Source organism: Nylanderia fulva, unplaced genomic scaffold, assembly GCF_048542155.1.
Source record: "Nylanderia fulva isolate GAGA-0341 unplaced genomic scaffold, ASM4854215v1 Scaffold4, whole genome shotgun sequence".
Taxonomy (NCBI): Eukaryota; Metazoa; Arthropoda; class Insecta; order Hymenoptera; family Formicidae; genus Nylanderia; species Nylanderia fulva.
In genome coordinates this window covers 687,040-703,696 of record NW_028190476.1, presented here as the reverse complement: position 1 = coordinate 703,696, position 16,657 = coordinate 687,040, and the positions used below count along the sequence as shown (strand labels likewise).

At 27.9% G+C, this 16,657-nt stretch overlaps 2 protein-coding genes across 6 annotated transcripts; one reads left to right on the top strand and one right to left on the bottom strand.

The window, feature by feature from the left end:
• The first annotated feature begins 6,936 nt into the window (after window positions 1-6,936).
• On the top strand, window positions 6,937-9,791 carry LOC114944670 (short coiled-coil protein). 2 transcript variants are annotated; one of them, XM_029320683.2, is made up of 4 exons: window positions 6,937-7,379; window positions 7,906-8,025; window positions 8,237-8,371; window positions 8,468-9,791. In XM_029320683.2, exons 1-4 carry the CDS (start codon window positions 7,307-7,309, stop codon window positions 8,608-8,610), a joined length of 471 nt encoding a protein of 156 aa, XP_029176516.1. In that variant the 5' UTR covers window positions 6,937-7,306; the 3' UTR covers window positions 8,611-9,791. The 2 variants fall into 2 exon arrangements, with proteins under 2 accessions (XP_029176516.1, XP_029176517.1); XM_029320684.2 differs by having other exon boundaries at window positions 7,134-7,379; window positions 8,285-8,371.
• LOC114944671 (fibroblast growth factor 1) lies at window positions 8,841-15,183 on the bottom strand. 4 transcript variants are annotated; one of them, XM_085485836.1, is made up of 5 exons: window positions 15,023-15,183; window positions 13,426-13,660; window positions 11,233-11,426; window positions 10,665-10,768; window positions 8,841-10,148 (listed from the first exon to the last, which is right to left on the bottom strand). In XM_085485836.1, the coding sequence occupies exons 1-5, from the start codon at window positions 15,072-15,074 to the stop codon at window positions 9,960-9,962; spliced, it is 774 nt and encodes a 257-aa protein (XP_085341962.1). In that variant the 5' UTR covers window positions 15,075-15,183; the 3' UTR covers window positions 8,841-9,959. The 4 variants fall into 4 exon arrangements, with proteins under 4 accessions (XP_085341962.1, XP_029176518.2, XP_029176519.1 ...); XM_029320685.2 differs by having other exon boundaries at window positions 13,426-13,657; XM_029320686.2 differs by having other exon boundaries at window positions 14,638-15,182.
• Between the last annotated feature and the right edge of the window lie 1,474 nt (window positions 15,184-16,657).

The window sequence follows — 16,657 nt, the reverse complement described above, 5'->3', positions numbered from 1 at the left end:
TTATTAATGTTTATTCAATAAAAATAATAATTTAAAAAATTCGCTTTTAATTACAAGTGTAAGATAAGTAACAAATGGCAAAAAGAAAACAAAAATACAAGAAAGAAAAACGAGTACTACGTCGTCAGGTAAATTCTTGACTCTAATGAACGTACGAAAGTGTGCATCTTGAAAACAAAAGTATACATTCTCTAGTTTGGACCAGTAATTTGTTCCATATTTATTTTATATAATATTTCTTGTAAAAAAAATTTGTGAAATATTGGGGAAATAGGTAATAAGTTTGATATAGTCACGCAATATTCCAAAAATAATGCAATGAGTGAAAAAGATGAATATGATTATACAAATATTCTATTTCCAAATAGCTATTATTCGAAAATATCAATTTTGGATAAATTACAGATAAATAAAACAAAATTCTGAAAAATTGTAAAAATTAAAAATACGACTGAAATATAGTACAGCATTGTTGTTTCTAAATTATACATAATACCAATGTTTGTAAATAAATCTCATGTAGAATTATAATAAAAAAACATAACAAAATATAAATTTACTCAATAAAAATAAAAATTATTTTTTTAGAACGATGTTTACTTTAAAACGCGACCATTTTATAATATATCTTTTTATGTATATTTCTATTTCTTTTGTGTATATTCTAGAATTAATAAATAGTAATTTACCGCTATCAAAAAATTCTAAAAACCCGTAAATTAGATATGTTATATCTGAAATAAACGAAAAGTTTGAACACAAAGCGACGGAAATAACGATACGTCGCAATATGATCTTCTTCCGGCCGATTTTGCAAATACAACTTTTCAGATCTGCGGCCGCCTATTTTCCCCAGTATTTCCTGCAAACGAGAACCCATATCTCTTTTCCGTATTTTTCTCTCTTTTTTCTTTTTTATGCGGAACTTTTCAATTAACGTCGTGTTTCCCTACGTAATCGACGATGTTTTTTGTCGAGAGTTTTTTGCCATCGTTATTGCGGCGAAAAAGACAAAAAGAAAACTTGTATCATTCTGCTGAGTGCGTGGATATTATTGTACTGCAAATTAAAAGGGCTGCGTCTTAAAAAAAATGTTCAGCAACTATAATAAAATGCGTAATCTTTATTATATTAAGTAAACTTTACAATTAATGTGTAGTCTTTATTTATTTATTCAATAATAATTTATTCAGTATAAAAATTCAAAATTCCCGTATTTTCCATTGCCAAGTAATAATTGAAAACTTTTATATTATTATTAATATACATATATAAAATCAGTAATGTATGTACAAATGCACACATGCGTGCATATCTGCAAAGCCTTATAATATATGCATAAAGTTTTGTTATTTACAACAAATATTATTTTTATAACTTGTAAAAACACACATTTAATTAAAAATAAAAATAAAAAACAATAAAAAAAGGAAAAAGGAAATTTATATAAAATATTTATATTATATCTAAAATGTAACGATATATGTTGTTGTTCCGTATATTAAAGAACTATTGTTTAAATGAACCTTTCCAATGTTTATTAGAATTAAATTAGAATTTCTATAAAATAACACAATAAAACACACACGAATATATTTTCACAGAGGAATCTTTTCATGATACTGTTCCAAAAATAAAATCACTGCAGTATAAAAAGCTGTTTGCTTTTACAGCTAGCGAATCTGAAATCTTTAATCCCTAAAGATCAACAGAATTTAAGGACGAAATTATCCGACCAGAAACAAGGCCAGCTACCATTGGAAATGCGAAATGCTTGGTAATTACGCCGAGTCCATAGTAAGCTGTTCGTTAAAAATCTCAAATCTTTTCCCTTTTTCCTTGATCCGCAAAATTATTGGCAGAAACAAAAATCTTAGGATGCAATATGGTGCAAATGTAAACGTTATTATTGATACGCGTTATTAATTATAAAATAATTTCAAGTTATAAAATAAATAATTTTAAAATAATCATAATAAAAATAACTTTATGGATTTTGAAATTTAACGCTACATTTATTGTAGCAAAATTTATTAGTTTATTCTCACTTTATTGATTACTTTTATATAATTAAGTTTATTCTTTTCAAATATATAACATTTTTTATTCACTGCTTTTATGTGAAAAGATTTATCAATTATATAAAAGAAAACATTTTTTATTTAAAGATAATTAAATATATATACGACTGTAGCATTTTATGTAAACAAATTTTATGAAAATATTTATCTGTACACTAAAAAAAATTTATTGAATTCGAATAAATATTTATTTCAATACTACCTTATAAATCATTTATGTAAAATTAATAATACTGATTTGGTTTAAAAAATATTTAATTGATATAAGAAAATTCTTTTCAAAACAGATAAATATTTATTTGTTTCAAATAAATGATTTATAAGGCAGTATTGAAATAAATATTTATTTATTTAGTAATTTTTTTTAGTGCATATGATTTCTAGAGATACAGTTAATTGATAAAATTTCTTAAATCTTAGTCAATCAATTATTTCTTGTTATAATAGATCCCTTATAGAAATTTATTACTAGTAACGCCAATTTGTCACTTATTTCGAGTACTTAAATTACTGTGTTGCCCAATTGATTCCCTGGTATCTTTATTAAATTACTGTATATCAGTATTTTAAGTACTCGAAATAAGTAATTAATTGACGTTACTAGTGATAAATTTCTACAAGGGATTTTTTTGCAGTCTCTTGCAAAAAAATAGAAAAATTTTCATTATCCAATATCAAAATTTTAAATAAATTTTTACTTGTAAGATATTATGTAAAGATAATTAATAAGCAAATAGATTGCAAGTAATATATCATAAATAGCATAATCAGCACGCATAAACTGTAAATTTAGAAATTTAATAGATCTTTTAAGAGAATTATTTAAGAATATCGGATGACATATAGAAGTGTTGAAGGTACAAAAGCCTTCAAGAATCTCATGTCCTTACGCAGAGGCAATTCTACGTGTCCGTCGCTTAGTTTCCCAAGAGTTTCGATCCTATCAAAAGTTGTATCGCCGCCTCCCTATGTGGCCGTTTACTTTGTCAAAAGTTACAGCTTCGAGTAACGAGTAAGATAGTTCTTCTTTGAAAAGTTATGCTATCGCATGCGATGCGCCCGCGGTTTCGTCTCGCAACTCATAACTATAGATCTCTTATCAGATTGAACTGATTCGCAAGAAAATTATACAGAAAATCACGCTTCTCATCCCTTTCTAAAAAAGGCATCCCTTTTGAGTGGTTTCGACTAGTTTCTCAATTAGAAAAGGAAATCGAAATTTGGTAAATAAAAATTATGTTTATATAGAAATTTAGTTAATTTAAATTATGTATTTAATTATATAATAGAAATTCGGCAAATTAAAATTATGTATATAGGTATAAATTGCTAAATTTCTATTATGTATATATAATTTTAATTCCCGAATTTTTATCATGTACATAAATTGGATCCTCATATTTCTATTAGGTACATAATTTTAATTTATCATATTTCTTTTATGTAAATAATTTAAATTTGCCCAATTTCTATTATGTATACGATTAATACTCGTATAATATTAATTTATAATAATATTAATTTGTTGCATTATTCTTTTTTGTAGATAATTTTAATTCGCTGAATTTCTATTAAGTATATAATTTTATTCTTAAATTTTTATTGTGTACATAATTTTAATTCTTGAATTTCCATTATGTTTTAAATTTTGATTAGTCAAATTTCTACTAGTACAATACATATAAGTATTCTTGAATTTCTATTACATTATACTTTCAATTTACCAAATTTCTATTAAGTACGTAAATTTAATTGATCGAATTTCTATTAGGTACAATTTCAGTTATTTACATAATAAAAATATGGCGAATTAAAAGTATGTGCATAATAAAAATTCAAGAATTAAAATTATGTATATAATGGAATATCAAAAATTAAAATTATTTACATAAAAGAAATACGGCGAATTAAAATTGTTTGTAATAGAAATTAGGCGAATTAAAATTATGTATATAATAGAAATTCGAGAATTATTGTTATGTACATAATTGAAATTTGGTGAATTAAAATTATGTACATACACTCGCGGATAAAAAGTTTGTTTAGTGTGCGCAAAGCGCGCGCGCTTGTATTATCTAGTTAATTATAAATTAATAAACTTATATAAATATATCAACCAGATTGTTTAGAAATAAAATAAGTAATACAATTATTCTGTATCAATTATTGATGAGAAGTTTTAAATTTTGCAATTTTATCTTTTAAGAAAATATAAAAATGTAATATTTCTAGATATATTAACTTCTTCAAATTTTTAATTGTTTGTATAATAATAATTTCTCATTATAATATATATATATATATATATATATATATAATATTAATGATTGAAATTAATAAAACTAATATTTGAATATCTAATGATATAAAGAAAATCTCATTTGCATAATTTTATATTTTTAAGATGCTCGAATAGAAATATTACACAACTTTAAGATTTTAATTATAAATTGAGATATAAATTAGAGTTTATCTTAATTTGCCATTAAATTGTGTACGTGCAAATCTAAATAATATTTTAATCTCTTCTATCATTTAATTTAGATACACAAGTTTAATTTAGATACACGAGATGAAATGCAAGTAATATAATGCCACAATATTAAATAATCATCATAGAATAATACAATAAACAATGAGTTATATAAATATATTTTAAATTTTAATGAATTTACTTACCAATGCGGATTTGCTGCATGGCATCAACAAATGCTGAAAAAAAATTTACACATTTATTATTTTTAAAGCAAAATACTGATTTAAATATATGTATTTATATGAAATTTGCTTCTTTCAAAAATCAAACTGATCAACTTCAATTTTTATAATTTAATTTATATTTTTCTAAAGTACATCATATGTATATATGTTCTATATATAAATTATATACAAACTTAAATAAAAATAATTATTTTACATTTACTTTAATAGAATGTGTATATAATAATTAGCTTAATAACTCAAAAAAATTTTAATTTAATTATAAAAATATATGTAGTTAAATTAATAATTGCTTCAATAAAATACTTCAAATGAGTATTAAATAAATAAAAATTTTATATATATTCATGAGTTTAAATAATAAAATATGTTCATGAAGAGACACAAACGAAGAGAGAGAAAGAGAGAAGAGAGAGAGAGAGAGAAGAGAGAGAGAGAGAGAGAGAGAGAGAGAGAGAGAGAGAGAGAAGAGAGGGAGGGAAGAGTTTTTATTGAAATAATTAAATAATAGTGATAATAAAATAAATTTCTGTACCAATTGTTGCTCCGTCAGTTTTTTAACCAATGCTTCTAGGATTGGAATTTCACAATCAAGAATCAACGCGCGATAATTTATTTGGCACTCCCGACATTTATTCACCTGAAACATACAAATAATATAAATCATTTTAATATCTCGCATCATATTTTTGGCGTAAACCAAACCAATTAATTTCGCATACCTTTAATTAAGATAATTAAGTTGTAATTATATAACTCGACACTTTCCATATTCGCAGATAACTTTGATATATTTCACGGATAAATACGAGATGAAAGAAAATATTCTCAACGCGAGTTAACGCGAACGAACCATGTTAGTAGATGACTACCGTCGAAAAATGAATAATAATTGAGAAAACACGGTTAATCGCAATCGCGCGCGTTTATTTACATACGTTACATCACATACGCCCGATATTTTAAGCACTCTCGATACTTATTTGAACACGGAATTGATTTTTGACGAATAAAACAACTATATATAACGCGAACGTGTTTCACACGTGTGACTTCGAGCGGAAAAAACGCGAAAAATGGCAACCAATTTGAACATAGCGGTGCGTCCCTAGATCACGTGACCGCGACATCACGTGACACCCGCAATGTGAAGTATATGGCGCCAAAAAAGGATTAAATCAAAATACAAGAGAGGTTAAATTTAATTTATTAAACAGTTTATGATTAATTAACAGCGCAGAAAGCATTCGAGATAACTTTATTTTATTCTATATAATTCTATATTATGCTCTATTATATACCATGTATTTTTTTAATGTGTACGTATATTATTATTGATATATGATATATAAAATTATAAACAATAAAATTCTGTTATCATCCAAAATAAATATAAACTTGATTGATACTCTCTTTAGACAATCTATATAATTATTAGTGAATTTTATTGTTGCAAGATCTAAAATCAGCATTGCGATTCTTTTGTTTTTTATTCATTTTACTTAAGTATAAAACACACCTTTTGACGTATAATAGATGACAGCAAGCATTTTCTTCTTCAATCTGTTGAAATATTGATTCGAAACAGACCAACCCAGTGAGAAATTACACCGCAATTTGATGTAAGAGACGTTGATTCGACGTCTTTTTAACTAGTGATTTCTCAAGCCTTGGCACGATATAAGTGATAGTGATAATTGAACGTGTATACATAGTAATTATGTGGGAGAATTATTAGCATGCAACAGAGGCACGCGAGTATCGAGAATCTGTGGTTAAATAATTTCAGCTTCCAAAAGTGGACGTGATTCATGTGATGGCGCTATTATGCACGGCTTTATAATTGTTACCATCGTTAAAAAAACAATGACATTACCAACCGTTTTAATTATACCAAGAATAACAAACATTTTAACAAATTTTTTTATTATTGAAAATGGAAAGTTTCTACTGCCTTTTCAAATAGAAAACCATTTATTATTTTTTTAAAGATTACAATTTTTGTTTTTCACTCCGCAATAATATTACCAACTGTTACTTTTTTCACTTTGCAATATATTGCAGCGATTTTTTTTTAGTCATGTTGGTCATATGTAGTCATGTTCACGTCGTAAAATCATCGGTCTCGTCGGTGCTTTCGCCTTCATATAAAAGCAGGTAAAAGCATGTAAAAATGTATAAAAATATGGACATCGAATCTATCTTATCTATCATCCGGCGCAGTTAGACAAACTACAGCTTTACATCGCATAAACGACGCGAAAAATGACTGGAATCTGATATATAAACGAGAAAATGATTTAATTATAATCGCGCAGATCAGCGTAGTTTTTGTCGGCGATAAAATTGCGATCGATTGTGCAGCGAGATATATCGCGATATCTCGATTAACTCTCGCGCCCGAGGATCGATAAAGCGAGGAGTGGGAGTTGCGTCAGTGTCAGAGTGTCAGTCCGTCAGTTGCGTCGCGTGTGGTTTTTCCTCGTAAATTCTCGGATACCAACATGTCGGCGACGATGACAGCCAAACTGCAGGACGACATGAATAGTATACCGCTCGCCGATGATGATCCGCAAGGTGAGTTGAAGTCACTTAATTCCGCGACGTCTCTCGCCAGCTGTTCGTTGCTATCCTCCGCTGTCGAAGGAGTTATAACCTAGCTAGTTTATTGCGAGCTCACTTTGCACGCCCTTGTCCGAATCTTAATCTTTATTTAGCGCCGTTCACTTGGCTACGCTCATTTAATTCACTTGACTTTTATCTGTCACATTGACATTGCGTTTATTTGTTGATATCAATATGAAAATTATATCAGTCATATATAACACACTGAGTTTAACACGCCTATTTATGCACTGAATTTCTCTAAACTTGATTTTGCGATATGAAACGACACTGAATATTAGGTTTCAGTATTGTCTCTTTCTTTTTATATTTACCGATTGTGTTCTTTGCTTGCTTGAATCCTCAGGTCCTCAGGAATGCTTAATAATTCACACCTTTCACGCATATTGCAGTTTGTCCTGTGTGAAGATAGCTTTCTGATCTTTTTGATTTTTATTGCGGAACTTAAGTGCTAAAATTATTTCTCACACATTCATAGTAATAATACCAGAAGAGGAAATCTTAGACAATGCTTCGCATATATCTGACGCACTAGGAAGAGGACGTAGTATGGATTCTATTCCATCGACATTTACTAACGGAAGCTGTAGTCCAAACAGTAAGTGATAGTGTTATTATTGATCTCTTATGATATCAAAGAAAAAAGTATGTATTTGGTTTTGACATTTTATATGTAATTCAAATGAATATATACATAATATTAATTAAACAGAATTTTAGTTTCTATTTTTAAATCTTGTCTAATTTTATTATATAACTTTTATTTAAAAAATTATAACAATTTTAATCTTTGATTTTTTATTTTATAGATGATAACATATCAAAGCAGTATTCAAAAAGATTGAAATTGATTATAGGTTTAGATCCAGATATCAGCCCTGATGAACAGGAGGAGAAAGCTAGACTGATTGCACAGGTTCTCGAACTGCAAAATACTTTAGATGGTGAGTGCATAATTTTACAAAAGTTAATGATGCAGATGAATATACATATATATATTAGTATTTTTTAATATACAAATATATGCTTTATTCATTTAGATCTATCACAGAGGGTGGACAGTGTGAAGGAGGAAAATCTCAAACTGAGAAGTGAAAATCAAGTTCTGAGTCAATATATTGAGAATTTAATGTCAGCATCGAGCGTGTTTCAGTCAACAAGTCCTAACACTAAGAAGAAGTAAACAACCCAATTATTTGAATAAATTAGATTAAATTATTAAATTAAATTTATGAACCAGCTATGCAGAATCTTGAAATCATTGTAATTGTTTTGGCTATTTTGGAAAGTGCTTACATTTAGGCATTTAATTATAATGCTTATTTAACAATATTGTAAAGCTTTTAAAAATATCGTTCAATGTATTATTTTTTATTCATTTTTGTTAGCTCGTAAATATTTTTTACGAAAAAGCAAAGTATCTCTGATAAAACTTTACTTTTAGTCAGATATAATCAAATATCCTTTTAAAATAATTAAGAGTATTTATAATGCATTCACTGTGACTGTGACTTGAAACACGCTTATAGTTACGATTGTGTGCACCAAAGAATTTTGCATTTCTACAGTTCCCATGAAATATAAATAATTTATAAATTTTTAAAGAAACTTGTTAAGTAATTTTATATACAATACAAAAAATTGTTTTAATTTTTCTAATATTTAGGATTTATTTATTTATTTGAAATTAATGCGCAATATTTAGTATTGATAATATATTTGTTTTAATTTATTGTCTGAAGTAAATAATTTATAAAATTTAAAAAAAATTTCTAATTAATTTGAGTTACATTTTTTATGTTTTTATATATAATATATGCGCTGTTAACTTTAGTTAATTAATTTTGCAGAAATGCACACTTTACATTTTTAAAGTTGAGTATTAAGACATTGAAGCTATATTTCGTCGAAGTATCTCTTGTTTCAATATAACTCTTGCTTGGAAATTTTGACATTCATTATATATAATATATATATATATATATATATATATGCATTGTATGTAGATGTACAAAAGAGATAATGTATAATTATATACAATTACAACACTATAAATTGATGACATGAAAAATTAAAACATATATGCTACATATATAGTATACGTTGCAAGCAAGATGCTACTTTAAAATTTGCTATGTACGACGGAACGAGTTGAGTTACACGTATGTGCAACTCATCTTGCTTGTAAACGTATCGAATCGACGCGATTGGCGCATTTAATAATAAATATATATTTACTGCGAATGAAAAACTGCAACTTGCGATAGAGTTTCAGTTTGAGGGCACAAGCAGAATGCACAATCCCAAATTATCCCATTGTTGAGTGAAACACAGTGTTATAATAAACATTATATTCTATTGGAACATGTTACTAATTGATCAATGCCTCGTTCGAATGAATTTTTTATCTGTCAACATTTTTTTCTCGTAAAACTCATTCATCCTTTGTTCCATTTCCGAACAGTTAATTTATTATGAATAAAATATAAGAAGCATATGTCTGTGTACTAAAATTTTCTGATTAATCTTCGACTAGTCCTCTTGAATAGGGGAAAATTGTATTGCTTTTTGTCCCCAAGATGTTTTCGGTCCCGGTTTTGTCCGTCCATTCTTCTTTATCCCTATCCACCATCCATAATGCACGTATTTGCGTGATCGAAACGCATCGTAAGAACCGATACGCCATTGTTCCCATTCGGTATTATCATTAGTCATATTTGCCTAAAATCAAAATTATAAGAGACAAGTCAGACTTACAATCAATTTTTATTATCTTTAACTTTGTATTAATATTTATATAAATATTTGCATTAATATTTATATATATAAGTATTTAAAAAAATGATTTATCAACTACATTTTGCATTTAAATAAATTAAATTATTCTTAAAAAACTTAAGCAATTTTTTAATATAATTTTCTAATTATTAAAGTAATAATTCTGTTATTATATTTTTATTATTAAATAGAATTAATCTTGACAAAATATGAGAATTAGATTAAAAAAGAATTAGTAAGATAATTTTATAAAACTGTAATATGTAGAATTTTACCCACGGAATAATAGAATGTTATATATATAATTTACGGATATTAATACGTAGATAGTGTTTCACAACATATGCTCCCCCATTCTCTCGCTAGTAAAAGCTTTTTTCATAATGTAACAATCCGTTGAAAAGCACTACATTCTTTGATAATATATTTTTTATTTATATTTTATATTCATTATCTTACCTCTCCATATAATCGACCTTTTTTATCAAATGCCAAATAAAGTCTCGTTTCGACACTTTGTATTCTAATAACGCCGAAAGATACCGGCGTCACATGAAGCAAAGCTGCAAAAGTATAAGCTCTTATAAAAAGAATAATTTATAATGTTATTAATAATAATGATGATGATAATTATAGAATTCTACACGAAGAGAATTTTCTCTTAGAATTTACATTGAAAATCATGGTAATCAAACCGTGAGAAAATATGGTATATATATTGGAAGAATTTTTTAAAAATATTAATATCTACACCTAATATTAATATTAATATAGTAAAATTAATCGAATATATTTTATATCTTAATATGGTAGATATTAATATTTTTTATTGTGGTAAATATTAATCAGAGAAACTCTTATAAAATTCTTCCGATATACCATATTATCTCACGATTACCATAACTATCAGGGCAAATTGTAAGAGGAAATTCCCTCTGTGTAAATAATAGTTGTGACATGTATCATATATTTTAGGTCTTTGTTTGATGTCATTACACTCCAGTTAACATTTCATGACATGAAATACCGTGTGACTCCTTGTTGTCAGATAATCCCCGAACTCGTCCGGACGGTGTAATTGCCAGATGATATCCCGTTCGACAGTACAATTTTATTATCCGACTATTATAGACAGGATTTTTCGCTGGCTGTCGAGGATCCCATATTACATATGGCGTATATTTACGTGATTTGGAGTTACGATCGACGTTACGCGGCGTTCTATAATTAACAATCACATAATAACCCATAAATTACTTGTGTAGTTACATGTTATGTGATAGAAAGAAAGAGAACAAATTTATTTTTTTTTATAAAAAAAGAGTTTTATCATACAAAATTAATACGCGTAAAATATCTAATCGTCGAAAATAACTAAACAAATCAAGAAAATAATAAAAGAAAAATTGAATAAATTAATAGAAACTAAACAAAAAATATATATATGTTTGTGAATTTGTGTATGAAAAGTCACACACATACATGCATAAAAACAAGTATATGAGAGCTATAAAGATTGTGATAATTAAAACATTAGCGGTATGACAAATTAGTTTTATAATTACGATGGGCATAAAACAAAATTACGTGAGAGATAAAAATTTATTGCGTTCTTGGAGGAATACTCTTAGCAATAAAAAGAAATTGTAATAGTCTTTCACATATATTTAACAGAAATCCTGTAAAATATGTGTATAAATATGTGTATACTAAATTAATATTTAATTATATGACTTTTTTCCAAGTTTTCAAGTATATTGCGCCTCTTAAGCCGTTAGTTGTTGGAATTGTCTTTGCTTTCATATGAAGGGTATTCACGTCGTTATATAGATGCTGGAAAATATATAGGTCGGCCGGTTTTTCAGGTCAGCAAGCCTCGTGAATGAAGCGCATCACGCTATACTATAAACGCTCTCGCGCACTTCGTTAATTTTAAACCGATTCTCGAGGGGAGGAAACGAAATGTCAATAGGCTTTGTTCGAAAGTTACGCGAACAGGGCCGTCGTCATCAGAAAAACTGCGTTAAAGCGGTTAATTTACATGGCTTCGTATACGAGCCGTGCCCAATAAACCTTCCGTGTAAACAAAATTTACTTCCAGGCGAAAATAAACATTACATTGGAGACCTTATTCGCGAACTATACGTTTCTTTAATCTTATTGTATATTTATCAGATAATTTATGAACGTCTAAAATTGTATTCAAAGAAAAAATAAATTAAATTTTTAAATGCAAATTTTTTTGTAAACTTTTCATTTTTTCTTATTAAAGAAACTTAAGCAACTTACAAAAATATATATATTTAATCTATTAATTTTTATTTAACGTCATTTTTGTTCTCTTTATTTACTACTGTATCACTCTTATTTATCATTTATTTCTTATTGCAGTTATTAATTTCAAGATATATTATTAAAAAAGAGATATATTATCTATTAAAGTATATCATCAAATCGCTATCAAAAATTAAGATTTATCAATTATTTTCTTAACTATTATTTTTTTGGATGTTCTAAAAAACTTCTTTTATACAAAACGTTTCTTCTAATGAAAAGATAGAAAAAATGATAATTCTTTTTTTTTTGTATTTGCGAGCAGAATGACATTTGGTTTCTATTCGAAAGGTGCAATTTGCATCTCGGCAATTCAGAATGTCGATTATAATTTCGCACGTCACGTTAAGGCGAGAACGTTGCTAAATTCATGAGAAATTGTAATCGCGATACCACGTATGACACTATGCTCGTTCGTATCGTTAATAACACAAACTACACCTAATGCATCTGCTGACCCTGTGGCGATATGGAGCATAAAGTTAATCGAGTCAAGTGATCAATGAATGTACGTTATAACGTTGGAGGGCGACTATGTAATGACAAAAGACAAACGCATTTGCCGTGTATCTAGTGACGACTAGACATTTTACCTTGTTCCATTAATTATGCTAATTCGTTCATTTACGCAAATTACACGTTTCGAGGAAACTTGCAGACAATATGCAACGGATATGCATATATAGTTAACTATGATATAACATAGTTAACTATAATATAATTATTCTTTACAGATTAGCCGATAATTTCCGTGTTTTACATTTTTAGATATGTTTTAACTAGACTCTTAAATGTGCAAAATAGGAATCATTAATTGTATTGCATATGTGTGTGTGTGTGTGTGCGACTTGCGTTTCGATTTAATTATATATTCAGATGATTATACCCGTTCCCGTCAAAGGTGACGGTCGTGGTCGGAGGTCTTTTAGTTTCTCTCTTCCGGATTTCGCGAGCGATTTTTTTCCCGTTTTCCATTATGTCATCGTCTTCCTGGGGGGCTAGTTCCGTGTCATAGCTATCGTCGCTGCAACTATCGTCGATATCGCTGCATTCCTCATCGCACGTCGGTGGTTCTAGATTTTCGTGAATCCAGCGTAAACTCATTTTCGGTTTCCTTACTGCTGCATAAATTCACGGACACATTATTTACACACTGCACATTTGGTACTAAATGTAGCCATCTGATTTACTTAGTTAACATTGAAACCACATTCAACCGTGATTGTCATTGACCAAGAATCATCACAACCACGCTTGCGGTTGAGCGTGAGATGTAATTATGATCCATAATAAATGTATATTTGTGAATTATACATCGATTGTTTGACAAGAGACAAAATTCGACGATTGCTCGAACATATAAATTTACACATTTTCAATGCCAAAATTGGACAATCACACGTTTAGAAAAACATTAAACTTTTTCTTAATTACATCAGGGAACGAAAATATAATGGTTTTTATATCAAATTACTATACATATATTGATTTTATCATCGAACTATACAATATTGCATTTTATCATTTTTTTAATTTACCAAAAATGAATATTTTTATTGCCATTATTTACTGCAAGTTTTGTTGTATTTTTTAATTTATCCGACAATACAGCTATATGTTTATATTAATGAAAATGCTATAATTAAAATTTGTAGAAATTTATTGCTTTTTAATATTTTATATTTTTCTTTGATAACTTTTTCCATAAATATAATGATAAAAATAACTTAATTATATATGCGCTATAATTATTTTATCAACAAAATCAAGGCGATTTTAACACTCTGGAGTAGTGTTATATTCTAATCCGTCGAGAAAAAAGATCTGTGAGAAAGTAAGTGAAATCTTTATTCTGAATGTTGGGAAACACCCACGTGTGCGAAAATTTTTATTCGGAGCAAGAGTAAGCATTACAGTGTTCGAGATTTAACGGTGGTCTCGGTCTACTAATGGCCATGCGCATCGGGTGTGCAGATAATTGCGCATCGGGACGTACTTACGCACCAATAATGTTAAACTAATTCAATAAGAGCAGAAATATGCCAGACGAATTAAACGTATCGAATTCAGAAAATAATTATCCAGAAAATATACGTACTGCAATAATGAACTTAAATCTTCTTCAAGCTTGACAGCAGCATATGCACTATTATTTATAGCAAACTTTACATCGTATTATTTATAAGAGAAGCACTAAACATCGAATGCATTACAATATATTACATTATACTTTTTTTCACACACTTTTACATATACGCCTATATATATATATAAAATATTTTGAAAAATTAGGTAGAAATTCAGACTGAAGGAAAAATTCTGTCGAACTTTGTTCACATAATCAAGAGTAGAGTAGAAAATAATTTTTTTTTTTCGATCAACACGACACTTTAAATAAATCCAACGAAAAAAAAACTGATCTCTTTCGCGCCCGTCTCTTGAGGATGCATCAAGCTTTGATGATCGTGCAGGCACCCACCTACCTGGATGTTCCACGTTTATCACGCGACTGAGCCCGATTCTCCCGTGGCTCATCGAATAATAGCAGACATGACGCCGGCCTACTGACAGTCGCCGCCGTCGGCGTCGGCGGTCTACAGATTCCTGGTGGAACGATTTAAAAATGGAGCACGCCACCGAGCGCATGCACGCGCATCTTTTTTAAAACTCTCTCTTTAAAGAGTCATTATTAATTATTAAACGTGCTATTTTGGAGGCGTGTTATTTTGATAATATTCCTCGTTGAGATGCATACCTTTTGATCTTTTAATTGTAAACTACGAATTAATTCGACGTGATTTAACTTCAAATGAAACTATTCGAGAGAATTAATTGGAATTTTCTGATATAATTCTCTCTCTTGCTCTTCTTTTTATAATTTATCATATTATTTTATTATTAAATCTTCCGTTGCAATAGATAAATTAATATACATTTTTATAAAGGAACACGGAGAGAATTTTCTTTTAGAATTTACCCTGAAAATCATGGGAATCGTGGGACAATATGGTATTGGAAGAATTTTATTTCTCTGGTTAAATATTTACCACAGTAAAAAATATTAATAATATACATAGTAAATTTTACTATGTACATAGTAAATGTAAATTGTACATAATAAATTATACTTAATCGAACATATCTTATATCTTATTATGATAGATATTAATATTTTTTATTGTGATAAATATTATTCAGAGAACTCTTATAAAATACTTCCAATATCATATTGTCCTCATATTGATTACCATAATTTTTAGGGTAAATTTTAAGAGAAAATTCTCTCTGTGAATATATAATATAAAATGATATTAATTTGTTTCTGAAATATTCAAACTCTCTCTCTTTCTTACAATCCATATAATATCCATACAAAATTACAGTATTCTAATTTACCAGCAACATTTTGATAATATAAAATATTAATAATTCCTGCATATATTGAAAATATTATGTGTTAAGTTTAGGGTATTTAAAATAGTATGATTCCTTGAAAGATTACAAATTTATATTATTAGATATTTTCTTTGCATTTTCTGTTGATATATACAGATGGCGAAACAGATACAATAGCAATTCTATAATTAACAAAGAGTAAGAACAGCCAAAAAATTACTTAGTCGAGTCACAATATTTTTATAATACAAAATATTTTCAGTTATATTTTGAAAATGTTTAATTATAATTGATACTAAAAAACTTGATACTGAAACTTTATTAATTTTTTAGATACAGATATATTGTACGTATAATTTTTTATTTATATTTTGATATTTTTTCTATCTGCAATATGAACAAGAAGAATTAATACTGAAGATTTAATGCTGAAATTTTTTTAAGTATTAAATTTTGGATAAAATAAAATTTAAAAAAAGGAAGTGTAATCTTTAAGATAAAATATTTTAGTTTATTTAGTCTTTCAAATTCATTCAACCATTGATATTAGAATACAGCACACAAAATGTTATTTCTCGTAAATTTGTGTGTGACAAAACATGAGCTGTTTTATGATTCTAGTGCCAATAGTTGCCCTGTTTTTATGAACAATAAGGTCGTCGTCCCTCAGAGTTCACTGTTCCGCGTAGTTATATCTACAGGGATGTTATAACTATCGATCG